The sequence below is a fragment of the Trypanosoma brucei genome, chromosome 7, assembly GCF_000210295.1.
Source record: "Trypanosoma brucei gambiense DAL972 chromosome 7, complete sequence".
Taxonomy (NCBI): Eukaryota; Euglenozoa; class Kinetoplastea; order Trypanosomatida; family Trypanosomatidae; genus Trypanosoma; species Trypanosoma brucei.
In genome coordinates, this window is record NC_026740.1 from 612480 (window position 1) to 633363 (window position 20884).

The 20884-nt window shown below is 44.8% G+C and overlaps 9 protein-coding genes across 9 annotated transcripts; 1 reads left to right on the forward strand and 8 right to left on the reverse strand.

Annotated features, from left to right (window-relative positions):
* Positions 1-19: 19 nt before the first annotated feature.
* On the reverse strand, positions 20-4123 carry TbgDal_VII2390 (hypothetical protein, conserved; the record flags this gene model as incomplete). The annotated part of the gene is made up of 1 exon (XM_011776256.1): positions 20-4123. The coding sequence occupies one exon, from the start codon at positions 4121-4123 to the stop codon at positions 20-22; it is 4104 nt and encodes a 1367-aa protein (XP_011774558.1).
* A 2183-nt stretch (positions 4124-6306) lies between these two features.
* TbgDal_VII2400 (hypothetical protein, conserved) lies at positions 6307-7200 on the reverse strand (the record flags this gene model as incomplete). Its single annotated transcript, XM_011776257.1, has 1 exon — positions 6307-7200. The coding sequence occupies one exon, from the start codon at positions 7198-7200 to the stop codon at positions 6307-6309; it is 894 nt and encodes a 297-aa protein (XP_011774559.1).
* A 945-nt stretch (positions 7201-8145) lies between these two features.
* Positions 8146-12591, reverse strand: TbgDal_VII2410 (hypothetical protein, conserved; the record flags this gene model as incomplete). The annotated part of the gene is made up of 1 exon (XM_011776258.1): positions 8146-12591. The coding sequence occupies one exon, from the start codon at positions 12589-12591 to the stop codon at positions 8146-8148; it is 4446 nt and encodes a 1481-aa protein (XP_011774560.1).
* Positions 12592-13442: 851 nt separating this feature from the next.
* Positions 13443-14195, reverse strand: TbgDal_VII2420 (hypothetical protein, conserved; the record flags this gene model as incomplete). The annotated part of the gene is made up of 1 exon (XM_011776259.1): positions 13443-14195. The coding sequence occupies one exon, from the start codon at positions 14193-14195 to the stop codon at positions 13443-13445; it is 753 nt and encodes a 250-aa protein (XP_011774561.1).
* Positions 14196-14683: 488 nt separating this feature from the next.
* TbgDal_VII2430 (hypothetical protein, unlikely) lies at positions 14684-15049 on the reverse strand (the record flags this gene model as incomplete). The annotated part of the gene is made up of 1 exon (XM_011776260.1): positions 14684-15049. One exon carries the CDS (start codon positions 15047-15049, stop codon positions 14684-14686), a length of 366 nt encoding a protein of 121 aa, XP_011774562.1.
* Positions 15050-16185: 1136 nt separating this feature from the next.
* Positions 16186-16986, reverse strand: TbgDal_VII2440 (hypothetical protein, conserved; the record flags this gene model as incomplete). Its single annotated transcript, XM_011776261.1, has 1 exon — positions 16186-16986. The coding sequence occupies one exon, from the start codon at positions 16984-16986 to the stop codon at positions 16186-16188; it is 801 nt and encodes a 266-aa protein (XP_011774563.1).
* Positions 16987-17415: 429 nt separating this feature from the next.
* On the forward strand, positions 17416-17796 carry TbgDal_VII2445 (hypothetical protein, unlikely; the record flags this gene model as incomplete). Its single annotated transcript, XM_011776262.1, has 1 exon — positions 17416-17796. The coding sequence occupies one exon, from the start codon at positions 17416-17418 to the stop codon at positions 17794-17796; it is 381 nt and encodes a 126-aa protein (XP_011774564.1).
* Positions 17797-18169: 373 nt separating this feature from the next.
* Positions 18170-18406, reverse strand: TbgDal_VII2450 (hypothetical protein, conserved; the record flags this gene model as incomplete). The annotated part of the gene is made up of 1 exon (XM_011776263.1): positions 18170-18406. One exon carries the CDS (start codon positions 18404-18406, stop codon positions 18170-18172), a length of 237 nt encoding a protein of 78 aa, XP_011774565.1.
* A 1987-nt stretch (positions 18407-20393) lies between these two features.
* TbgDal_VII2460 (hypothetical protein, conserved) lies at positions 20394-20768 on the reverse strand (the record flags this gene model as incomplete). Its single annotated transcript, XM_011776264.1, has 1 exon — positions 20394-20768. The coding sequence occupies one exon, from the start codon at positions 20766-20768 to the stop codon at positions 20394-20396; it is 375 nt and encodes a 124-aa protein (XP_011774566.1).
* Positions 20769-20884: the final 116 nt, after the last annotated feature.

Consider the following 20884-nt stretch of genomic DNA (forward strand, 5'->3'; position numbering starts at 1 on the left):
ACATCATTTGTAACGTATGCTACACGCAAACAGGGCGTAATGGTCGGTTCATGTTTTCTGTAAAGGGAATTCCCTTCTTTCCCGCCACAATATCGGTGATGATGCCTTGGTCACCACCTGTAATGTTGTTGTGTGCGGCTACCACCTTCGTAGCGAGGATGAGAATTCTTTTATACTTCTGCCCTAAATTCTGAGGTTTGGGCCCCAACTTCCCCTTCATTACGCGTTTCCACAACCCCTGCAAGATATCCATGAGTTCGGAATCGGCGGCGACCATGAGGCAACATTGAACCTGTTGCTGACGCAACCAACGAAGCGGATGGGAACCACCGTCACGGCCGCTAATGACTGCAGCGCACATGAGTGACATCAGTGAGACATGACGGTGTAAAGAGAGGCAGCGACTAGGAAGTGTTTTCAGATCCGGAACATCTTTCGAGCGTAACCGCTTAATTGTTACAGTCAGTGATTTTGCAGGCGGTCCCGCGGTTTTACGCCGCGGTGCGCAGAAACCTCCAGACGCCTCAACCGGCTGCTTCAACGCCTCGTCCAATGGGGTGTAAGTGTAACAACTACCAGGACGAACAGGGAGTTTACCGCTTTTCAGTTTTCCACATGGCACAAGCACATGACCAACACAGTACGTGGTTGTCTCTCCAGATGCATCCACAATGTCATAACACGCTTCCACATAAAGGGAATCCTCAATTGCACCAGTGAAGAAGAGGCGGTCACTACTGCTCTTGCCAAACTTCCACTTAAACCCCCCTTTGTTTGCTTTCCCCACTGACACAGCTTGAAGAACCTCCGCAGTCATCCATTCGGAATCCTTTGATTTTCGTACACTCACTAGACAATAGCAGCGGGCATTCTCTGGCACCTTTTCAGTGATACGAAGTTTTTCTACTCCAATTTCAAGATAGCATCCCTCCACACCTTTCTGTGTCCAAATGTTGGCGCTCACAGTGGTGTAAGAGTTGGCAGTAGATAAGAGTAAAGTGTTTAGTTCGTCATCTTTATCACCGTTTATCATAAATGGCGCCTTCGGTACAAGGTGTTTGGGCCGTATCGTATCGTGGAGGACGGCGTCATCGCCCTCACATAAGTACCGGTCACGTAGATTTGAGTTGTTGGCCAATAACTTCACATATTTTTTTGGATTAAAGACGGAACCAAAGGCCAGCTCGTAAAGAAATGACGTGGCATCTGTCACTCCTTTTACCGTTGGGTTCAGCAGTTTTTCGACTAGCGGAGTGTACAAAACACGCAACTTCATCCCGGTACCCACAGTAACTACCATAATAGCGTGGCACACATATAAAAATGCTTCGATACAACGAAGGAGTTGCACAGCCACCTTTCGTTCAGTGATACCTTTAGCCACAATAAATGATCCAACGAACACGTCACCCGATTCACCATTCCAGTACACTTTGTGATCGCCGTACTTCCACCCCTCTCCGCAGCATCGAACAGTGGTTTCATATGTCTGCGGTTGTATCCACCGTTTCTCGCCTTCGACATCATCTACGATGTTTTCAGTTGCTTCTTGAGGTTGATCCGCGACACAAAGAAGAATTTGGCCTTGAGAAACCTGAGGCCGCAGAAATATTTTAAATTTCCCAACGGTTTGGGTTACTAAACCACAATACTCAAGGATTTCGAAGGCAATGCTTAGTGGGACTTCGCCCGAATAGAACTCGTCATACGCGACGAACATCGACATGACTTTCTCCGTGAGACACCTGCTACCGTAATACTCCAAGATTGTCCTTGCTTTTTCACGGGGCACCACCGTATCAACATCCTCAAGAATCTTATACCGCTCCTTGGCCTTCTCCACACCAACCGCCCTCAACGCAAACATCAAGCTTTTCCTAGTGAGATTCCTTGAGGGTATAACTGAGATTGGGGCTTCAACAATATCCGCTGGTGAGTTCGCCTCATCGGACGCAATCCTTTGCGAGTCAGATACTTTCCTTTCCTTCAAATCCTTAGCTGCTTCTACTTCGGTGTTCAGTACCTTCAGAACTCTGTTGCGTTCCATGGTTTCAACCTGTAACTCGGCAAGTTGGTCAAGAAACGATGATAAAGTGTCTTCCATTGAGCTGTTCGGAACTATGCAACCTCGTGGCAATGAGTGAAATCGGGGCTCTGCTTCGGACGGGGCGGCGAGCAAAATTGTTTTGCGTATCCTTGCGGGCGAGGGAATCTCAGTGGACTCCGAACTTGTCACTCCGCCTTCCCCACTGAGTTCGATGCTGTAATCACCACTTTTTGAGGCGCTATAACTTTCCGATCCGGTGTAGCCGCTAGTAGTTGGCTTAATTAGTGATGTGGTGGTCTCAACAGTGCTTTTAGAATGCTGTTCGGCACCTTTCGGTTCTTCCACCGCCTTCTGGGTTTTTGTTGCGCTTTCCGAATAATCATAGGAGTAGTCGTATTCACTGTCGTAAGATGAACCTGTGTATCCCAATTCTGAGGAGCCAACCGATACTACGTTAGCATCTTGCTCTGGTTGTGGGGCTTTAACAACGTGTGATGGGGGTAGGGGGTGTTTCACCTCCGGCGAGCTCACACTGCCGTAAGAATAAGAATAAGAATAACTGTACGAATCATCGTCTTGAACTCTTCCTCTGACAATCGGGCTTGCTGCCGGTGGAGTAGTGTGGGAGTGTGTTTCTGGCTTCGGGGGCTCCACGGGCCGTGCAGGTGCAGCAGCTTTCACTGTAGTAGTGTAATCTCCCCCAGAGCTGTAACTCTGTCCAGGCGTCCTCTGTGTGTAGCTATAACTTGAGTAGGAGCCAGTGTAGGAGCCTGAATGCGAACCATATGGTGAATAACTATAATAATCAGAACCACTGCCACTGAAGTTGTCAATTTTGAGCCCCTCTGTCGAGGTGGCCGGTGCCCGACCGAGCCGAGTCTTTGAAGGCATTTGTTGTGTTCTCGCTGCCTGGTACTTGTGTGCCATCCCAACTGGTTGCTGACTTCCCACATGTGGTTGTTGAATATTTGCTGGCGGTTGCGAATGCACGGCGGGTGGTTGCTGATTTCCAACAGGCACCTGTTGAGCCCATGGAGACACCTGCTGAACTCCCATTTGTAAGTGAGGTTGAGCCATGGGAGGGTGCTGATGACCCACAACGGCTTGTTGGTACTTGGCATTTGCTGGTCGTTGCTGAACACTCGTATGCGTCTGTTGTTGATCCTCTTTTGGAATCTCTGGAGTCCGCAGTGACGGTCGCCGACTTCCTGTTGGTGGCTGCTGCCGAGATCTTGCAGACATTAACGGATCGTCCCCATGCCACTGCTGAATATTTGCTGGCGGTTGCGAATGCACGGCGGGTGGTTGCTGATTTCCAACAGGCACCTGTTGAGCCCATGGAGACACCTGCTGAACTCCCATTTGCAAGTGAGGTTGAGCCATGGGAGGGTGCTGATGACCACTCGTTTGCGACGTTTGTTGGGTTATGGTTGGCATCTGCATGCTTCCGATAGGTGCTTTCGGTGCACTAATATTTGTTGTGGTTCCTGCCGCGGCGCGTTTCTTTTCACTGTCTAACTGGGCGGCACCTGCAACGTGACCGGAACGGGCGCTGGCAACGACATTATGCCCCTCATCGGTGGAGTCGCTGTAACTATAGGAATAGCTCGAGTATGATCCGGTGTAAGACTCCGTTGAAACTCGTGCGGCGTTGTTGCCACGAGGCCCCTGCACACTTTTGGATGGCACTGGTTGCTGAGGTGCAACTGGAGCGCGAGGGGGATGTTGCGGTGCCGGTGGCTGAACCTGCAGTTGTGGCTGCAGCTGCACACTTTGGGTGTACGATTGTTGTTGTTGTTGTTGTTGTTGTTGTTCTCTCGCCGGTGGGGGCTGCGTTTTGGTGCCTGACGACTCTATGGTTTGGGAATATGATGACGATTCATTACTATTAGTCCTACTGGATTGTGTATAAGAGCCGTAGTAGCTATAGTCGTCCGAATAGTCGCTGTAGCTGTAACTCGAGCTTTCATCTGCCTGTGATGCGCGCTTGTTTCCTGCGGGACCGGGGCGAGTACCCGCATAGGGAACAACAGTCACATCCCCAAATGTAACACGCGCACGGTTCGTCCGCTCCATTATTCGGTTTCTATGTTTTCTTTCCTCTCTGTTTCGAATACGACTGGTATTGGAAACAGGAACAAGTTATGCAACGTTAATACAGAATCCCCCTGAGTCTACTATATATATATATATATATATTTATATATCCGACCGTCCCAGTTGATCTATGCGCTAAGGCACTTCCCTCTATGCTCCACCCTGAACGGAATGTCAAGGAGGCTTTTATGTCAAGCGTCCCTTCTAACGAGTAACCCACGATGTGGTGGTAAAATGGGGTCTATGTTTTCTCTTCGCAGCGTTCCTAATAATAGTGCCGCTAAATCTATACAACAAAACACATGAGGATGTTAAGAGAGAAACATATGCGTTAAAAAAAAAAAAAAGAAGCATTATACAGCCACAAAACAACAACATGGTACATCTTTCTCTCTCTCAAGCTGTCGTACCATATCCCTCCCGTCTCCTCTCTATTTACCAAGAACCGATACAACCATTCTCCTTACTTTCTCTCCTACACTTTATTCTTAATATATTATTTACTTATTTTTTTTAGGGGACGAGTGTGGAAAAGAGAGGTGACAATACATATCACTTCGCAAAGGAGGATGGTAGTTAAGAACCTTCCAACAAAGCCTCCTTCCCGGTTTGTCATTAACTCTCTTGCTAATCCATTTTTTTTTTTCATTTTTACCGCCATCAACTTTGCGATTTTTTTTACTACTCAGTTCTCCTTCTTCTTTTTTTTTGCGTGTTTCTTTTCCTTCCTTATTCATCCTCTCTCTTTTTATTCTTTAAGTATTCACCTTTGCGAAGTATTTACTCCTTCCCTTCTCTACCACCTTTTTTACATATATCGTTTACCCCTCTTCGTTATGTTTATTCTTGAATACAAGTAAGCAGAACATAAACAAAATAAAAAAACTGAACCACTGTTAACACATTCGACATGTAACAGTAGAAACCCACAACTGCAACTTATTCCCTCCCTCCCCCCCTTCCCTTCTGCTCTTATTATTATTATTATTTTTTTCTTTACTGGTGTTGGTGTCATAAATTGAAGTGGCAACAAAACTATAATAAGTAAAATAATAAAGACTAAGTATCCACATATAATTTAATCATTTTATTTTTGTATCTTTCATTTTTTTTAAATCCAATACGTCTCCCCCATCCCACCCTTCTTCCTTCTCTTCTTTAATATTTCCATTAAAAAGAGGTTCGAAAAAAAAAAAAGAGTAGGGAAATGGGAGGAAAAGTTGAATGAAAGAAATGTTACAGCGTAACCAAACAACCGAGTTGGGTCAACAAGGAGGAGGGAGAGAAACAGTAAAAAAAAAAAAAGAAAAAAGAAAAAAAGAAACAAAAAAAATTAACCACTACATTACCAGCAGCGGTAACACCTACCTCGCTTTGCAAGTTATAGGAAATTCACCTGCAGAAAACGAGAAATAATCGAGCACAATACACACTCACACACGCACATTCGAAGGTAAATATAAATAAATTTGTACCTAAATATATTCAAGAAAAAATGTTTTCGTTCCGTAAGTAAGGGAAGTGTTCGGAAAATAGGTAAGAACGCCTATGGGACACGGACCACACGGTGGAAATAGTAATATTGATAGTAACAATGATGAAATGTATTGCTATCATCATGATATAACTTCTTCTTTACGGTGAGGTACATGTGTGTGCGCGTGCCACGTATACACTTCACTTGCACCAGTACGTACATCCACCGCCAAAAAAAAAAAAAGAGCAACAATAAATTTTTGGTCCATCAACATGACCTATAAATGAATAAAACTCCTCTTTTTTTTTTCTTCCCCCCCCCAACATATGATTTTTTTTTGTACGGCTAACGCAGTCACTAACCACTTTCAAATACCTGCAAGGAGGGAAATTAAAAATAAATGAATCAGCGCCAGTATGTCTGCTTACACGGTTACGGCACACATAAACAAAAACCAAAAGCAAAACAAACAAGTTATAACTCCACTAAAATGCTATTTCCGCCCTCCCATCATCCCTTTACTCTTTCTCTTGTCTAGTGCGATTTCACTACTCTTCGGTTGTGTTATGATTATTTTTATTTTATTTTACTGTCCGTTGCACAATCCATTCTATTCAATATTTCCCTTTTGATGGTGTTGTTTCTCTTCCGCCTTGTTGGGAATGATTGTCCCACTCCGTATAGCTCACGCTGCAACCTTCTGCTCGTCTTGTACATCATCTCTGTCATCAGATGTGTATTGTTTTACCTCCGCTACAAAGGCAGCTGCAGCCGATGCCACACGTTCCCCAACCACAGGGACGTGTTGCACTAGTGAAGGATTAATACAATTCCAAAGTGAAGCATCAAGTCGCATGCATGTTGACCCCTGTATGTATCGCACTGTGGAATTTACACGGTTTACTTTGCACATCTCAACGGTTATCACCCTTGAGAGTACCACCACACATGCGGTTGCCTGCGCTAGCGCTGTTACGAATAGTTGTAAATCGCGCTCTCCAACGGCTTTCATCCCAGTACGTTGCACCTCTGCCACACGCGGTTTGCTAGCCTCAAAGAAGTTGAAGAGTTTCCCGCGGATGGACTTCATCGTCTCGACGTACGACTTTGCCCGCTCCCGCAATTCACCACCCGTTTGAGCCACACACCTCGTTGACTTCTCTGCAACACTTCTGGCGCTGTTCACAGTTGACCTCGCGGTTGCGGCACACATTTCCATCGGTTTACGGCAGTGAGGGACAGTTTTTGCTGCAACTTCCATTGCTGTGTGTTGATAAGCCCTGGCCCCATCCACCACTTGTTTCCCTTTCGCCACACACCCACTTGCCACCGCACGGATGTTTGAGCTCTCGAGTACATCCTTCACCAGTTGTTTGCTTTCTGTGGCAAGCTTTCGAGCCTTTTCTGATGTTGCACGAACAGCGTCCCCCGCAGGAAGGCGAGACACAAACTCCTCCACGACACTGCCGATATTTTGAGAGTTCGCATCGGATTTATTTTCCTGCTGTTCCTGTTCCTGTTCCTGTTGCTGTTGCTGTGGCGCCTCCTGCACCTGCTCCCTCTCAGTTTTTTTCAGCATCGACGCTCTCTGCACCCTCTACACGCAACGCAGCGGTTTCTTCGTGTTGGGGATGTTTGCCCTTGTGTCGATGATGGCGGCTTCGGTGCCCTCCGTTAGGTAAAATATCACCGTGATCTCCTGATTCAGATGCTTGCATTTGTGTCAAAGTAACTTTTTTTTCACCTTCACGAAAAAACGTAATAACGATGCTGTATGGTCTTCTTTCTCTTTGTTGTTTTTTTTTGGTTCTTTTGGGGTTTCTTTCTTTTTTTTTCTGATTTTACCGTTTACTGAATCTGCTTCCCAATATATATATATATATATATATATATATATTTCTCGAGTGCCCTTTAAATGGTCTACGTGCAAACTTGTGAGCCCGTTTGCGGGGAAAAAGGCAGGTCGCCGACAGCAACGCGCGAAGGAAATTAACAGAGGAAACGGAACAAGTTATGAAGCGTAAACAAAAAAGAAGAAAGTGCACGGTAAAGTATGAAGGTAACACGACACGGCAACTGCAAGCAGCGTCTGATGCAGAAATGACGTGAGAACCGTGGGAGAAGAGTTTAGTTTGTTATATACTTATTTTAGCGTCTCGTTGTTGCACCGCCCCAGTTTTCGCATGACGTACACAATACGAGCGTTCACCCAACCGATTTAGAAGTTTTCTCTTACTTTATTTTCTTTTACACGCGCTCACATCCTCTTAAAAAGTGCTTGTACGTACCGTACAACCTCGAATCCCACATTTTCCACGAACAATGGTGCCGAGAATCCATTGTATCACATTTCCTTTTTAACGCTTTCTTGTCAACACTTTACCTTTTCTTCCTTTTGCCTTGTTTTGACTATCATCCTCTGGGTCGAGAATCAACCATCAAACTTTTTTGTGCAAAGAAGAAAAACTGTAACCTTCTCCCTCATGGTGATTTTTATTTCCTCAACACCACTGGAGACAACTTACTACTCATCCGCGACAGCCGCTGCTGCAAGTTTTTGCTCACGCCACCTCTGGAATGCCTTCTCTCTTTGTTCATGCAGGCGACGCTTTCTCTCTCTGTTTTTGGCGATCCGCTCCTGCTTAGTCACCATGATCCGCTTGCGTTTTTCCTCTCTTTCCTCTTTCGTAAGGATTTGGGACCGCTCGGTACGAATCATTTGCCTCTCCAAGCGGTCGTTGATTCTGAGAGTTTCGCGTCGCCGCCGCTTAGCAGCCTTCTCCTCATCAGTCAATTCTCCGTTGCGGTGCGCTGCAAGTGCCCGCACAACCTTCTCTCGAACACGTTTTGCACGGCGGTAAAATGCAGCCTTTTCTTTTCGTCCACTTTTCTCGTACTGTTTATATAAAACACTCACCGGAGACGGAGCTTTTGTCTCTCGAGCTCGCGGCGTGAGGTTGAGAAGATGTTCCATTGCTGCCAGAAGGCGGATAGTAGCGGCCGATGTCATTAATGAATCGTCGTCTACCACTTCCTTCACAATGTTGGAAGCCCATGCCGTGTCCAGCTGTACACGACTATTGTACTTGAGCACCATTTTGAGGCAATGCAAGTAGTCGTACAGAAGTGTGTACTTCATATTATATACCGAGGTTGGTGTTACCGATTGAAGGAAACTGCTGATTGCACTTGCGGCGGATGCACGTAGAGTTGCCCCCAAGCCGGAGAGCCGCGGTAGCACCGCTTCTACCATCTGACAACATCCTTGAAACACTCTTACGCGCTGGGGCCCTTCCAGAACCTCCACTTCGCTAAACTTCTCCAATGCTGCGGGTAGCAGTGCCCACGCAAACCCGTGACGGTAATGATGCATATCCCGCTTTACGGAAGGCATTCGTTTCTTTCCATCCCAACCGCGGTCGCAGAAGATGGACTTGTAAAACTCCATCAACGTCACTCGAACGTCTTCACCTGCGTGGTTCTTATGTGCGAGGAAGGCGATGAAATGAAACACGCGAAGAGCCACGTCCTTCAGTCGGGTCATGCGCCGACGAACTACAAGAGCGTGTCGTGCCGAACGGCTCTCTTTGTTTACTAAAACCCGGTCCAGTTTGCGGCAATAGCTTTGAATGTCGGAAAGAAGTTGGAACAGACTCTCTGCCACGAGAAACCTTCCGAAGTAACGATTCTTCGTCATCATAAGCATTTGAAGGGACGAAACGGTACTGTTGAAAATCACGTCATCCGCCGCCTTCACGTTTTCTCGACAAACCGCCAACAGAACCTGAAAAATGTGTACTGTTAATGGAGAGCGCATAGCCACCCCAACTCGTGTTGCAACGTGAATTGCTCGGACAACATCACCCTTCTCCTTATTGGCTGTATCCGTTGGATACACGAATTGAAGATCTACGTTCCCAATCATACCTTTCAGTGCGTCAATGTACTGCTGAGTTGGAGCTTCTTCTTCCTCTTCGTCACCTGTATCAGATTCTTCATCCTCTACATCTGGATTGAGTTGCTCCTCATCGGCTCCCTCCTCCGGCTCCGTTGCTTCGTCCTCCTCAGTGGGTTCTTCGCTTTCATCCGCCTCTGTTTCTGTTTCTGTTTCCGTCTTATCCGCTTCATCCTCAGAGGGTACATCACCCCCCTCGTCTTCCTCATCTTCGTCTTTTTCATCAACTTGAGTGCCTTCGTTGTTCTCGTCCTCCTCGTCACCTTCTTCTTCATCAGCTGAAGAATCTTCCGCCTCTGCAGCTACTCCCTTTGCTTTAGCTTGCCTTATTAGTTCCCGGTCGTCCGTATGATAAGCCTCACGAAGCGGAGCCAAGACAAGGTCCAGAGTTGGCCGCTCTCGAACATAACGAGCAAAACGTAAAAGATAACCCGTCGCAATGCGGCGCACGCACACCATAAGGGGCAACACGTGAAGTGGCGAAGACGGTCGCATCACGAGCGCCATCAACACATCATAAAACAAATCCAGAGTTTCCAACGTGCCCGTACGAAAGAACTGGCAAAGATCAGGTACCGTACTGTTAGCGAGGTTTTTCGCCTCTTCATTGCTGGGGTCGTCGGTACTCAGAATCAGAAAAAGCAATACGAGCAGCAGATGAATATCTCGCTCCTCATAAAACAGGACACTGCGGGTGGAAGAGCTTTCCAGTGTCTCAACAATACAATTGCGGGCCTTGCGGAAGTTACGCTCAGCTGCGCCAGTGGTGTATCGCGTGATGCCCTTCTCCTCAGCCGCAAGATAATCCCTAATAACGCTTAAGGCACTCAACGTGCATTTTGGTCTTGACAAGGCGGCGGTGTACGTGAAGGAAAATACGTCCGAAAAAAGGTAGATAGCCCGATTCATGCATTTCTCATCACTGGACTTCGGAGTGGGGTAAAACCCAAACCGCAGCAAGGCACGAACCGCCTCGTCGACGTATGTGCAAGTTACGCCCTCACGTAGCGGCACACTTAAGCAAGCCCGCAACTCCCGTAGCACCCACGTGCGGTTGGCGTGCGCAGACGAGTCCGAGTCCCTAATGCAAAGATATTGTTTAATGAGGTCTCGGACTTTAGCATCCAGCATTTCAAGAGGCATCATCCGAAGTTCGTTGGGATCTGAAGCTTTTGCAACTATCTTCCTTCCATAACCCACCGCTTGGCTGGCAATCTTCAACATTTCTTGGCGTTGGTCGGCATCGTCGTTTTTTACAACCAATTGACCTAAACGGGCGACGAGTTGCTGAAACAGCGCCCGGCGCGGAATATCTGAGTTACCACGGCGGTAAGGCGCAATGGCGTTGTGCATCATTGTACTTAAATGCTCCTGCAGTGATTCACCAGCGGCACAGCGCTGCACAAGGAGGTCAAACCAGTCGTCCCACACGGGATGAACCATTGGGTACACGGCAATCACCTGTTCCTTGCGGAACAGAGCATTGGCAATTTGTTCCACTGTTGTTGGTTCTAGCGGATCCATCGCAGCATACTTCTGCACGGTGGTTGGGAGAAACTTTTTAATTGCCGGAGGTTTCGTCTCCATTGCCATCAGACGTAGGAGCAGTTGCACTCCCTCTGGGCGAAAGTATTCTAACTTGGGGTAGAGGAAAAAGGCATATGATATCCATTCCATCACCGACTCATCCTCCCACAGCTTGGGAAACTTTTGAAGCGTTATTAACAATAAAGCCGCTGTCATGACGCGCGTAGCCTTTTGCTCAACGTAGGCAAAACATAAGTACTGGGCGGCATGACGGGCATCTTCCACTCGCATCTTCCCACGGTTTGCAACCACGGCTCCCATCGCAAAAACAGCAGCTACAATGCGCTGGTTACGCTCACCCCGCGTAGGGTCATTGATTGTGTCTGGGTCAAAATCATCCCAATCTCCCTGGTCTTCTTTCTGTTGCTCGCCTTGTGTATCTCTTCTCGCAGCCCGTGCCTCTAGTCGAGCCTTTGTGACTTTTAGCCGGGCATCGAGTGCTATTTCCTCTCCGATGAGTGAAAGCACAATAGATGGTGTAATGTCCGTTTCGCGCAATGCAAGAAATAGAATATGTGCATGCAAAACAATCATCGCCATGTCCTCAGTAACCATGCCTAGCAGCATACGTGACAGAGCGTACGGAAGTGCGTGGTGCGCTGTATCCCGCATACTTTTCAGCGATCGGCAGTCAACCCCATCCACTAATTTGGCCTTTAGATGGTTAATCAGTGAATGCTGACCTTCTTTCCGACGGGTCGAGTTATGCCGGAGGCACATTTGGAGCAACGCACGAACGTGTTCCCGCTCCTTTACATTTTTGGCGAGCACTGCTCGAGACCGACTGACTTTTCCGTGTGTTTCGACCTGTTCACCATCCTTTTGATCACTGGCAGCAGCCGCCTCCTCCTCCTCATCTCCGCTGGTTAAACCCTGCGCTTTATTGTCGTAGTGTTTTTTGGTTCCACCACCGCGGCCCTTCCCCTTATTAAGTTCGTACTCTGCCCACTCATACCATACGATAAATGCTTGTACATTATTCGGTGCACCGCGTTCAAATTTGCTTAAATATGAACGAAGAGATCGCACATCCTCCGGCAAATGTTGCTGAATAAATGGAGGAGGCACAAACTTGAATATCTCACTCAAATCAGCACCAAAAATATTGGTAGCATTTAACCTCGTTTTGAAGCTGAACAGATCGGAGCGCAACTCGGAGGAAACCTTGGCAGCTAAATGAATGTCAATGTCCTTTGTCCGAGCCGATCTCTGATGGGATCTTCCCTCGTGATTCCCAACAGCGGTGTGCTGCTGCGCGTGATGACCGCGGCGCTCCACCTGCTCTCGCGCATACTTTTCTTTATGATACCTTTTCGCCTCCTTCTTCACGTTGGTTGCTTTCCCCATTTTAGCCGAAGGCTTAACGTTACGGCGAGGGCCGCCGCTGGTGCCCCCTTTACTCCCATGCTGAGCAAAGGAACCAGACATACCGAACGCCTTTCTTTTTTAGTTGCTTATGTGCGTTCGGCCAGTAATTTCCTTTTGTTAGGTGGTTGCAACGGCATTAAACAAGAGAGGCACCCCCCCCCCAAAATAAAAAATAATAATAATAATAACAACAGTAAGTAAAAAGGGGAAAGAAAACGCAGTAGAAGCGAAGGGTATCGGCAAACAGGGAAGTCAGCAGCAAAGAGATACAAAAAAAATCAACATATCGCAACCCAACCAGCGTGGCCGAATAGGAAGTTGTTAAGACAGAGATGTAATAACTTAAGATAAAGGGTGGGTAAAACCAAAAATAGAGTAAAAATAAAACATGGCAAGGCGTTGTGAAGGAACGAGAAAATACAAATGGGCGAGATGAGGATGTCTTAAGCAAAAGTGTTTCGAACAGATACACACAAGTGCTGACATATCTCTCATGTGAATCCTCAATAGTAAGCACAACTGCAGTTGGCAATGCCCTCAAACGAAAAAAAAAAGAAATTGTTAAAGGATAGAAAATAATAATAATAATAATGTCATTATAATAATTATTATAGCACCCGCTGTCAAACAGCGGCAAAGGGTAAGGGAGTTCATTCCGTAACTTCCCCCTTCCATTAGGCAGGCACTCTGTTTCTTGCCATTAGAATTGGAGGGAAATTTTCCCACGTTAGCAACAGGGTACGGACACGAATCAAAATAAAAAAGAAAAACAGTAAAAGCGAACGTTAATGGCGTAAACGCGGAGAGAAAAGTGAATATTTGAAGTCGTTTTAGCTCAAACAAGTCAACACATAAAATGAACGTCTGTTGTTACCATCTGTTGGGGGAGGGGGAGGGACATAATAACAATATTATTCAACGCTAGACAGCATTTGCTTAACGGGTTCACTTTCCGTCGTACTTGCGCCTGCGTAGTCCACCTCTTTCAGGTTTACCTCCGTGTCAGATTTCTGCACAGCAGCCCCACTTACACCGTTGTAATTGGCGGAATCAAGCAATAACTCACCAGCACCACTCTCTGAGCGGCTGCGCTTGTGGCAGTTGAAAGAAGTTTCGTCATCCACAGTTGTTGCTATCGTTTCCTCACCAATAATGTCCTCATAAATTTTCGAATCAGCATCGATCTCTGCTTCCTTTGAAGTCGCTACCTCCACTTTTCCTTGAGCAGAAGCTTTAGGCGTTTCAGCGTCCGCTATTTGTGCCTGTGATATTTCCTCTGCTTCTGTTGTTGTCATTGTCTCCACTTCATCCGTGGCTGGAGGTTGCTGGACATCCGCTTTTCCCTCTTCATCCTCATTCACAATTGTTGAAGGGGTCACTGCTTTATTCACAACTGCAACAACTTCCTCCCTCTCTTCCTCCATAATTTTCTCAAACGGAGGTTTTGATTCATCCGACGTGTCCTCTTTTTCTTCAGAAACTGGCGATGGAGGAACTACCGCAATCATCTCCTCGGAATTGATGTTTTGAGGTACTTTATTTACTGGTGCAACCTCTTCAGTTAGTAAAGAAACACAGTTAGGTGCTTCATTCACTTCGGTGCCATCAACAACAGAAATGGACTCCAATACGGCGGGTTCTGCGGTAATTGGCACTTGTGACATTAACCGTATAAACTGGAGTAGAAAATTTAATGGCGTGGTGTCTTCGTAAATGTAGTGATCCTGCCTGTTTGTCTGCGTGTGTGTGTGTGTTTGTGTAAATACTTATTAGCACTTTTCCGCTGTTTACTTAGCAAATTTAGACTTTTATGTGTACGTACGTAGATGTGTAAATACGTGCGAATTGTTTCGTCAATGAAGTTATTTTTTAAAAAAAATGATTTTTTTTTCCAAAGGAAAGAGGAGAGCACAGGGGAGAAGAATTGTGTTCAAGATAAGTTAAGGTGTACGACTCTCCGTCACAAATTCCTTCCATACCGCAACGCAACTGATCATACATGCGCATCTGTACGATAACGCACTAAAAAACTACTGCTTTCTCCCTCTTTTTTTCTCCGTATATTTCCCTTTTTTATTTCCCTCCATGTTTATTTTTCTCTTATTTTCATTATTATTTTTTTCGTTTTGTTTGTTTTATTTTTCATCATTAATCATCTGCATGACCCGCTGCAGCACGTTAAGAATGACATGTTTGATACACACGCACACGCAGCGCAGTAATGGTACAGTCGCGCAACACAAGAGTAAAAAAAAATGTGGAGAAAATAACCGCAATGAGGGAAAGAAGATGCAAACAGTGTTTTCTTTGTTGTTGTTGTTGTTGTTTCATATATATATATATATATATATATATATATATATATATTGTTTGTTTGTTTGCGAAGTCGTGCCCTCATGTGAGATTTGGGAAATATCTTTTGGCTGCCTTCGCATCCATTGTAACTAAACACGCAATTACTATTATTGGTCCTACACTTGTTCCCTCCTTGTCGATCACTACATTTCCGCCTACACATGAATAAACATGAAAATGTTCACCTCCACTAATTTATTTTATTTTTCTTTTCAATGGTACTCACCGCTAATGAGCACACATATACACGCTTCGGTGTGGTGAAAGGAATGTGCAGAAAAGAGGAAAAGAAAAGAAAAAAGAAAAATAAATGACAAAGTGCAACGGTAAGACAACCCAGCACAAAGAGCGATGTGCAAAACACACAAACAAACAAACAAAAAAGAGGAAACAGAATTCTGATACTCAGCTTTATTCAAAGCTTCGTTTGCAAGTGCGCCGCGGTTTAAGACCATTTTCTTCTGTTTTGAATAAATAAATATATATTTATTTATTTATAAATCACTATTTACGGTCCCCAAACAACCTTTCGGCCTCTTTATCTCTTTTTTTTCTTCCTTGTTGCATGATTCATTCCATCGTTTTCCCGAGGCACCGAGTAGCTTGCATAGAAAAATATGTGCTGGGAATGCACTACATCGGTTAAGCTTGCTGTCACATCAATTAGGACAAGTGAAAGGAAGGAGAAAAAGGGTAGGTGGGGGGGGGGGGGAAGAAGAAAAAAAAAGAGGAAAATTAGCACACAATCAGCAACCAGTAGAAAGGGCACCTAGTTCGGAAACCAACAAAGAGAAGCAGCACAAAAGCGGGAGGGCACATAAAAGTGCGATAAGCAGCTCAAAAAAAAAAAAAGTATAGAAAACTGCGATATCAACGCACATTTATTGCTCCCCTCCCCGCATATTTTCCTCACATTTATTGGTTCCACCAGTTTAAAACCTCGACTCTTTCCCCTTTTCAATTTATGATAATGGATCTTCTGCCATTTGATTCTCCGTTTGCCCTATCCATCCATTTCCCCTCGTATTTCATTGCGTTGCAGCACACCCTCCCTCCATCTTCCCTTCACCCCTCTCAAAATTATATGTTCCGGTCCGACTTGTGCGCGTTGGTCACCGTACGGTACGCCTCCCCACCCGATGCATCAGCTTCTTCATTCTTCCCTCGCACTCACAAACACGTTGCATTCCTCCACATTATGCGGCCATCTTCCACCCACACTAAAAGAGAAGGAACAAAAGAACTCAATCAGTTTCTCTTCCCCACAGGCGTTACACGGGTTACGACTGATGATGTGAATCATTTCTTCTTTTTCGGTGATTGGGAACTGCGTCGCATGAGGACGGCCTCCTTGTACCTCAAGTGTTCTTCACTCACATAATCCGGATCATAGCCATCGCCCTTAGTCCCAACCTCCACACGCCGACGCTCTGAACTCGATTCATTTTTGCCACGTAGAAGAGAAAGGATGCCATATTTGGAAGCCAATACGTACACGACAGCACAAGTAATGGCTAACAGTGTCAAGTATGTAAGGATGGTTGAAGGATCCGTATCCAGAGACGCTTCAATGGCCACCGTTTCATTGAATGCTGCAACAAATTGGGGTTGCTCGGTTTCACCATTTTTATAGTAAACACCAACGATAAGGTGGTAGTCGTTAGGTTCCAGCAGAGCATGCGGAGTGAAGGTGTAGTGAAAACTTGCGGACTCTCTGTACTGAACAATACGTGCATGACGAATGGCAGAGAAGTTCTGCAAGATCTGGTTAGGCGTGTGTGCAGGGGCAACACTGGCGGAAACGAGAAGGACGGTGCTGTTCTGGCGTTGATCGTTGTTACGAAATGCGATTAGTGCATCAACACGCGAGCCTGCATGAAAAGTGGGCGTCGAACCTCCACGAACCTTTGGGAAAATGGCTTGTACTGTAGGTAAAAACAATTTTTCCTCTTCTGTTTCCCCTTCACGCTCTGCGTCGTCACTCTCCGCTGTTTTGGCGGCCCCATCCGCCTCCGTGGCAGAGGCTGGTACGGCTGCAAGAAGGGACGAAGTTGCCGCTGCGAATAGAAGCAACAACATTAAGGAACGACGGCAAGCCATCGCTGTTATTGTTTTTATTATATATATATATATTTTTTTGTTATATCTCTTCCTTTCTCTAAATTGTTATTACTAATCTGTTTTGTTTGACGTTGGCTCCACCACTTGTGTGTGTGTATGGAATTATACCAATATTTAACAGTATATATGTCAGTTGCGCCTCCTAACCTAACAAGAAATCAATAATAATAATAATAATAACAAATAATAATAATAATCATCATCATCATCAAGTGTGGAGAGTAGAAGGTCACCTCAACATCTTCGCAAATACATCAACACGTGAGTTTTTTATTTGTATCATAGTTTCCACAACCATAATATATCCGTTTCGCGAACAGTAATTATTGCGGTCAAGTGATGACAATACTTGAAAGAGGGTAAGAAGATGTGTTAACAGGGTTCAACGGCAGTTCATCAAACAAATATATGTGGTCTCGGGTAAATTGGCCTTTACTTCCGCTAACAGTGTTGCTGTTTTGCTCTTCCGTTCGGTTACATTTTGTTTCTGTTTTGGTTTTTCTGTTTCACGTGCAGTTTGGTCAGTTTTCCATTCGAAGAAGAGGGTTGGTTTCCTCGTCACCGTTGGCGAAGCTCTTTTTTTTTTTTTCCTTCATAAGTGCGACCTTCACTATGAAATTTGCTGTTAGTCCTTCACATACTCCCAAATATCAAACAAACATCTGCATGTCAACTTTGTGCCTTTCCATCAGGACCCTCCTCCCGCATGTTTTCCTCAAAAGTAACTGTTCCGAGAGCAGTTACTTCACTAACTTGTTTACCGATAGTTTATTTGCGTTGGGTAATTGAAGGTCCGAAAAGAAAAAAAAAAACAAGTCACACAGCGGCTCAAAATAACCGCAATTGCACGGAGAAAGAGGGAAAGAAGAATATTTCCGGCTCAAAGTCCATTGGTGTCATAGTTGCCACTCACAATATTTTTCGAATGTCACTCTGCATTTGCCACTACACATAAGACTGCGAAATGCCATCGTAACAGTAAACACGTCTCACATCTTTCCTCACATGCACACCATTTGGTTAATGCTGTGGGAACTGCGACTGTGGTGATAGTTTCTGTTATTATTTTTTTTTTCTTTCGGTCTCCTGCGGGAAATAAAACTCACTTCTCCTTTGATTATATGCCTCGTCTTTGACCATAAAATCCCTTTTGCGTGTCGCTCTACAACTTCAACATTTGCTTCACAGCACCACCACCCGACTCCCCCTTATCGAGTGCTCGGTTGATAATATCGCTTGCCTGCAAATATTTTACCGCACAACGCTCCACACACTTCACCTCACCCATGGTTAACTCTTTACTGCTGAGATTCTTGCAGCAAAATGTAAAACATTCGGACTGCAAGCGACTCATCAGTACCTCCAAACGGAAGGATTCTTGCTTTACAGCCAGGCGCATGGAAAGAGAATTACGTCCGTAGCTGGTGCAAGCAAGAAAACAACAACAATAACAAAAAAAGAAAGAAAGAAAGAAAAACACGGAAAACAGTACAAATATGAGCTATGTGTGAAAATATCTTTTCTTTGATCGTTAGGCAACAGGCGCTACAAAGCTACGACAGAGGAGGTTTACAATCCTCCTGCAACTCTTCCCTTCCCTCGGTGGTTAACGTTAGTTGAAGGGTGACGGTTCTTAAGGTACACGTCGCTATTCGACAAGGGGAGGGAAAAAAAAAAAAGAGAAATGAAGAAAAAAAATAAAAGAAACATGAATGTATATATATATAAAAGGAGGTAATTGAATTGCTTTCGGCAATACAATTCACAGAAAGCAAAAACAAAATAATGAAAACGATAAGACACGTATTAGAGAGTGCTGCTTCTAGATTTATGTGACCCTTCGGTTACGTGATATGTTGTGTAAAACAGTCGCTTGGAGGTACCTAACACGAGGAAAGATGAACAAAATGTCACAGCTGTCATCCACATTTCTGCCTTCCTCCTCTTCTTTTTGTTATGGATCTCCTTAAAAAAAGAAAAAAAGAACCCTCTTCCCTAAACATCACATCACAGACAAGTAATGGAAGGGAGTGCAGACAGATCCAAATATATGTGTAAAAGACGGGCCATAACGTCCGAGGGGAAGTAATGTAACACTAAAGTATTCACGCACTTCACTCTCCTTAATGGAAGGTGTCCTCCACTCACAGTTGCATTACATTCCTATCAACCAAATCACCTACAAATACTTCAGTCAACCACAACATTAACAACAATATCACACACACACACACACATATATATATATATATATATATATCGAAATATATACGGTTTACAACTCCCTCATTCACATCGCAATTACTCAGTACTCAAGTGGGTTCGACCATGTGTTTTCATCAACAGAATTCATCTCTCGTACCAGGCGTCAACTCATTATTTCTCCCACACTCTTTCTAGTAACACCGCAAACTCGTGAAACACATCTTTTTTTTTTTTTAGCCGTAACCTAACTTATTTTAAGTGCATAAATTCCTTGTATTTTTTTTGTAAAAAAAATTATTCTTTAGTTCAGTCTTCCTTGTTCTCCCCTTCTCTTTTGTGGTTTTTGTTTTTTTTTTGAAAAAACGATAATAGAGCCCAGCGTCATATACTGTAGCGACGTCTCGCTCACTCATTCCTTCACTCACTCACTTAAATAATGGAGTTCTTTTTTTTTTTTTCTCTCTCTCTCTCTCTCTTTCTTATTGTAAACGGCCTCAACATAATATATCAGTCCCTCTGTGTTCCCTTCATTATCTCAAAGATATTTTTTCAATAGTACACAACTCAAAGGAAAAGAAGGGGAAAACAACAACATCAACAACATCATCATCACACTGAAAAAAAAAAAGAACAGTGAGCATGTGCACAAGGGAAAGGGAGGCATGATGCAACCTTGTCATGGCATCCCACTAACCAACCAAAACATGTGTGGTAATTCAAATACGAAAAAAAAACAGAAAGGAAATCAACAACAACACCACCAAATAGGGGAGAGAAGAAAAACGAGGTGTGTGTGTGTGGAGGAGGGGGGGAGGAGGGAACAAACAGTAGAGTGTTGATATTGTAATAATTTGTAAAAGAAAAAAGCGGTAACCCTACCGACAATCGTACGAGTTGGTAAAAAAAAAAAATTAACCAAAACAAGACAGACGCATATAAATAAATACTCCACCGAAAGATCAATGGGGACGGGACAAGTAGAAATCGCTTATCACCCTGTAATTATACACAGTTCCACAATGATAACGTCATACCATTTAGCTCCACTCTGCTATTATCCTCATTTCCCTCCCCACCCTCGTACTTTCTCCCTCCTTAACATTCTGCTTTCCCTTCCCCTCCTCCCCCCGCTCTCCACCCCCCCCCCCAAAAAAAAATAATAATAAATAATAATAATAATTTCACGCACAGGTTACTCCGTTGAACTTTCCATCACATTGTCGCAAGACTTTAAATACTCTTTCGCATGCCAGGACACACGTTGATATATTCTGTAAGCAACTGAAACCATTGAGTGTTGCGCTGGTGATGCTGTTGGATTGCAGCATTACTGCCATGGCATGACTTAAAACACCTTCCAATGCATCGGAAGCAGCGCCAAGTGGTACGGCGGAGGAGGCCTCGGGGCCGAGCAGAGCACCACGCAATACTGAAGAAGTGGGAAGTGCACATGCGAGAGATGTGGGCCGAACATATCCAGTTAGAAGCGGGCTTCGGCACGCATTCAAATGCCGCTGCGTAAAGGTGCGACCCATGAAAAACACTGAGCGACGCATCCTTTTGTCACTAAGACTCAACAATTTTAGCCTCTAAATGTGATTCCTCCTTTCCCTCCTAAGATGTATCGTAGGACAATTTCGGTGAGACGAGTCTTTTTTTCTTTTGTTTTTTT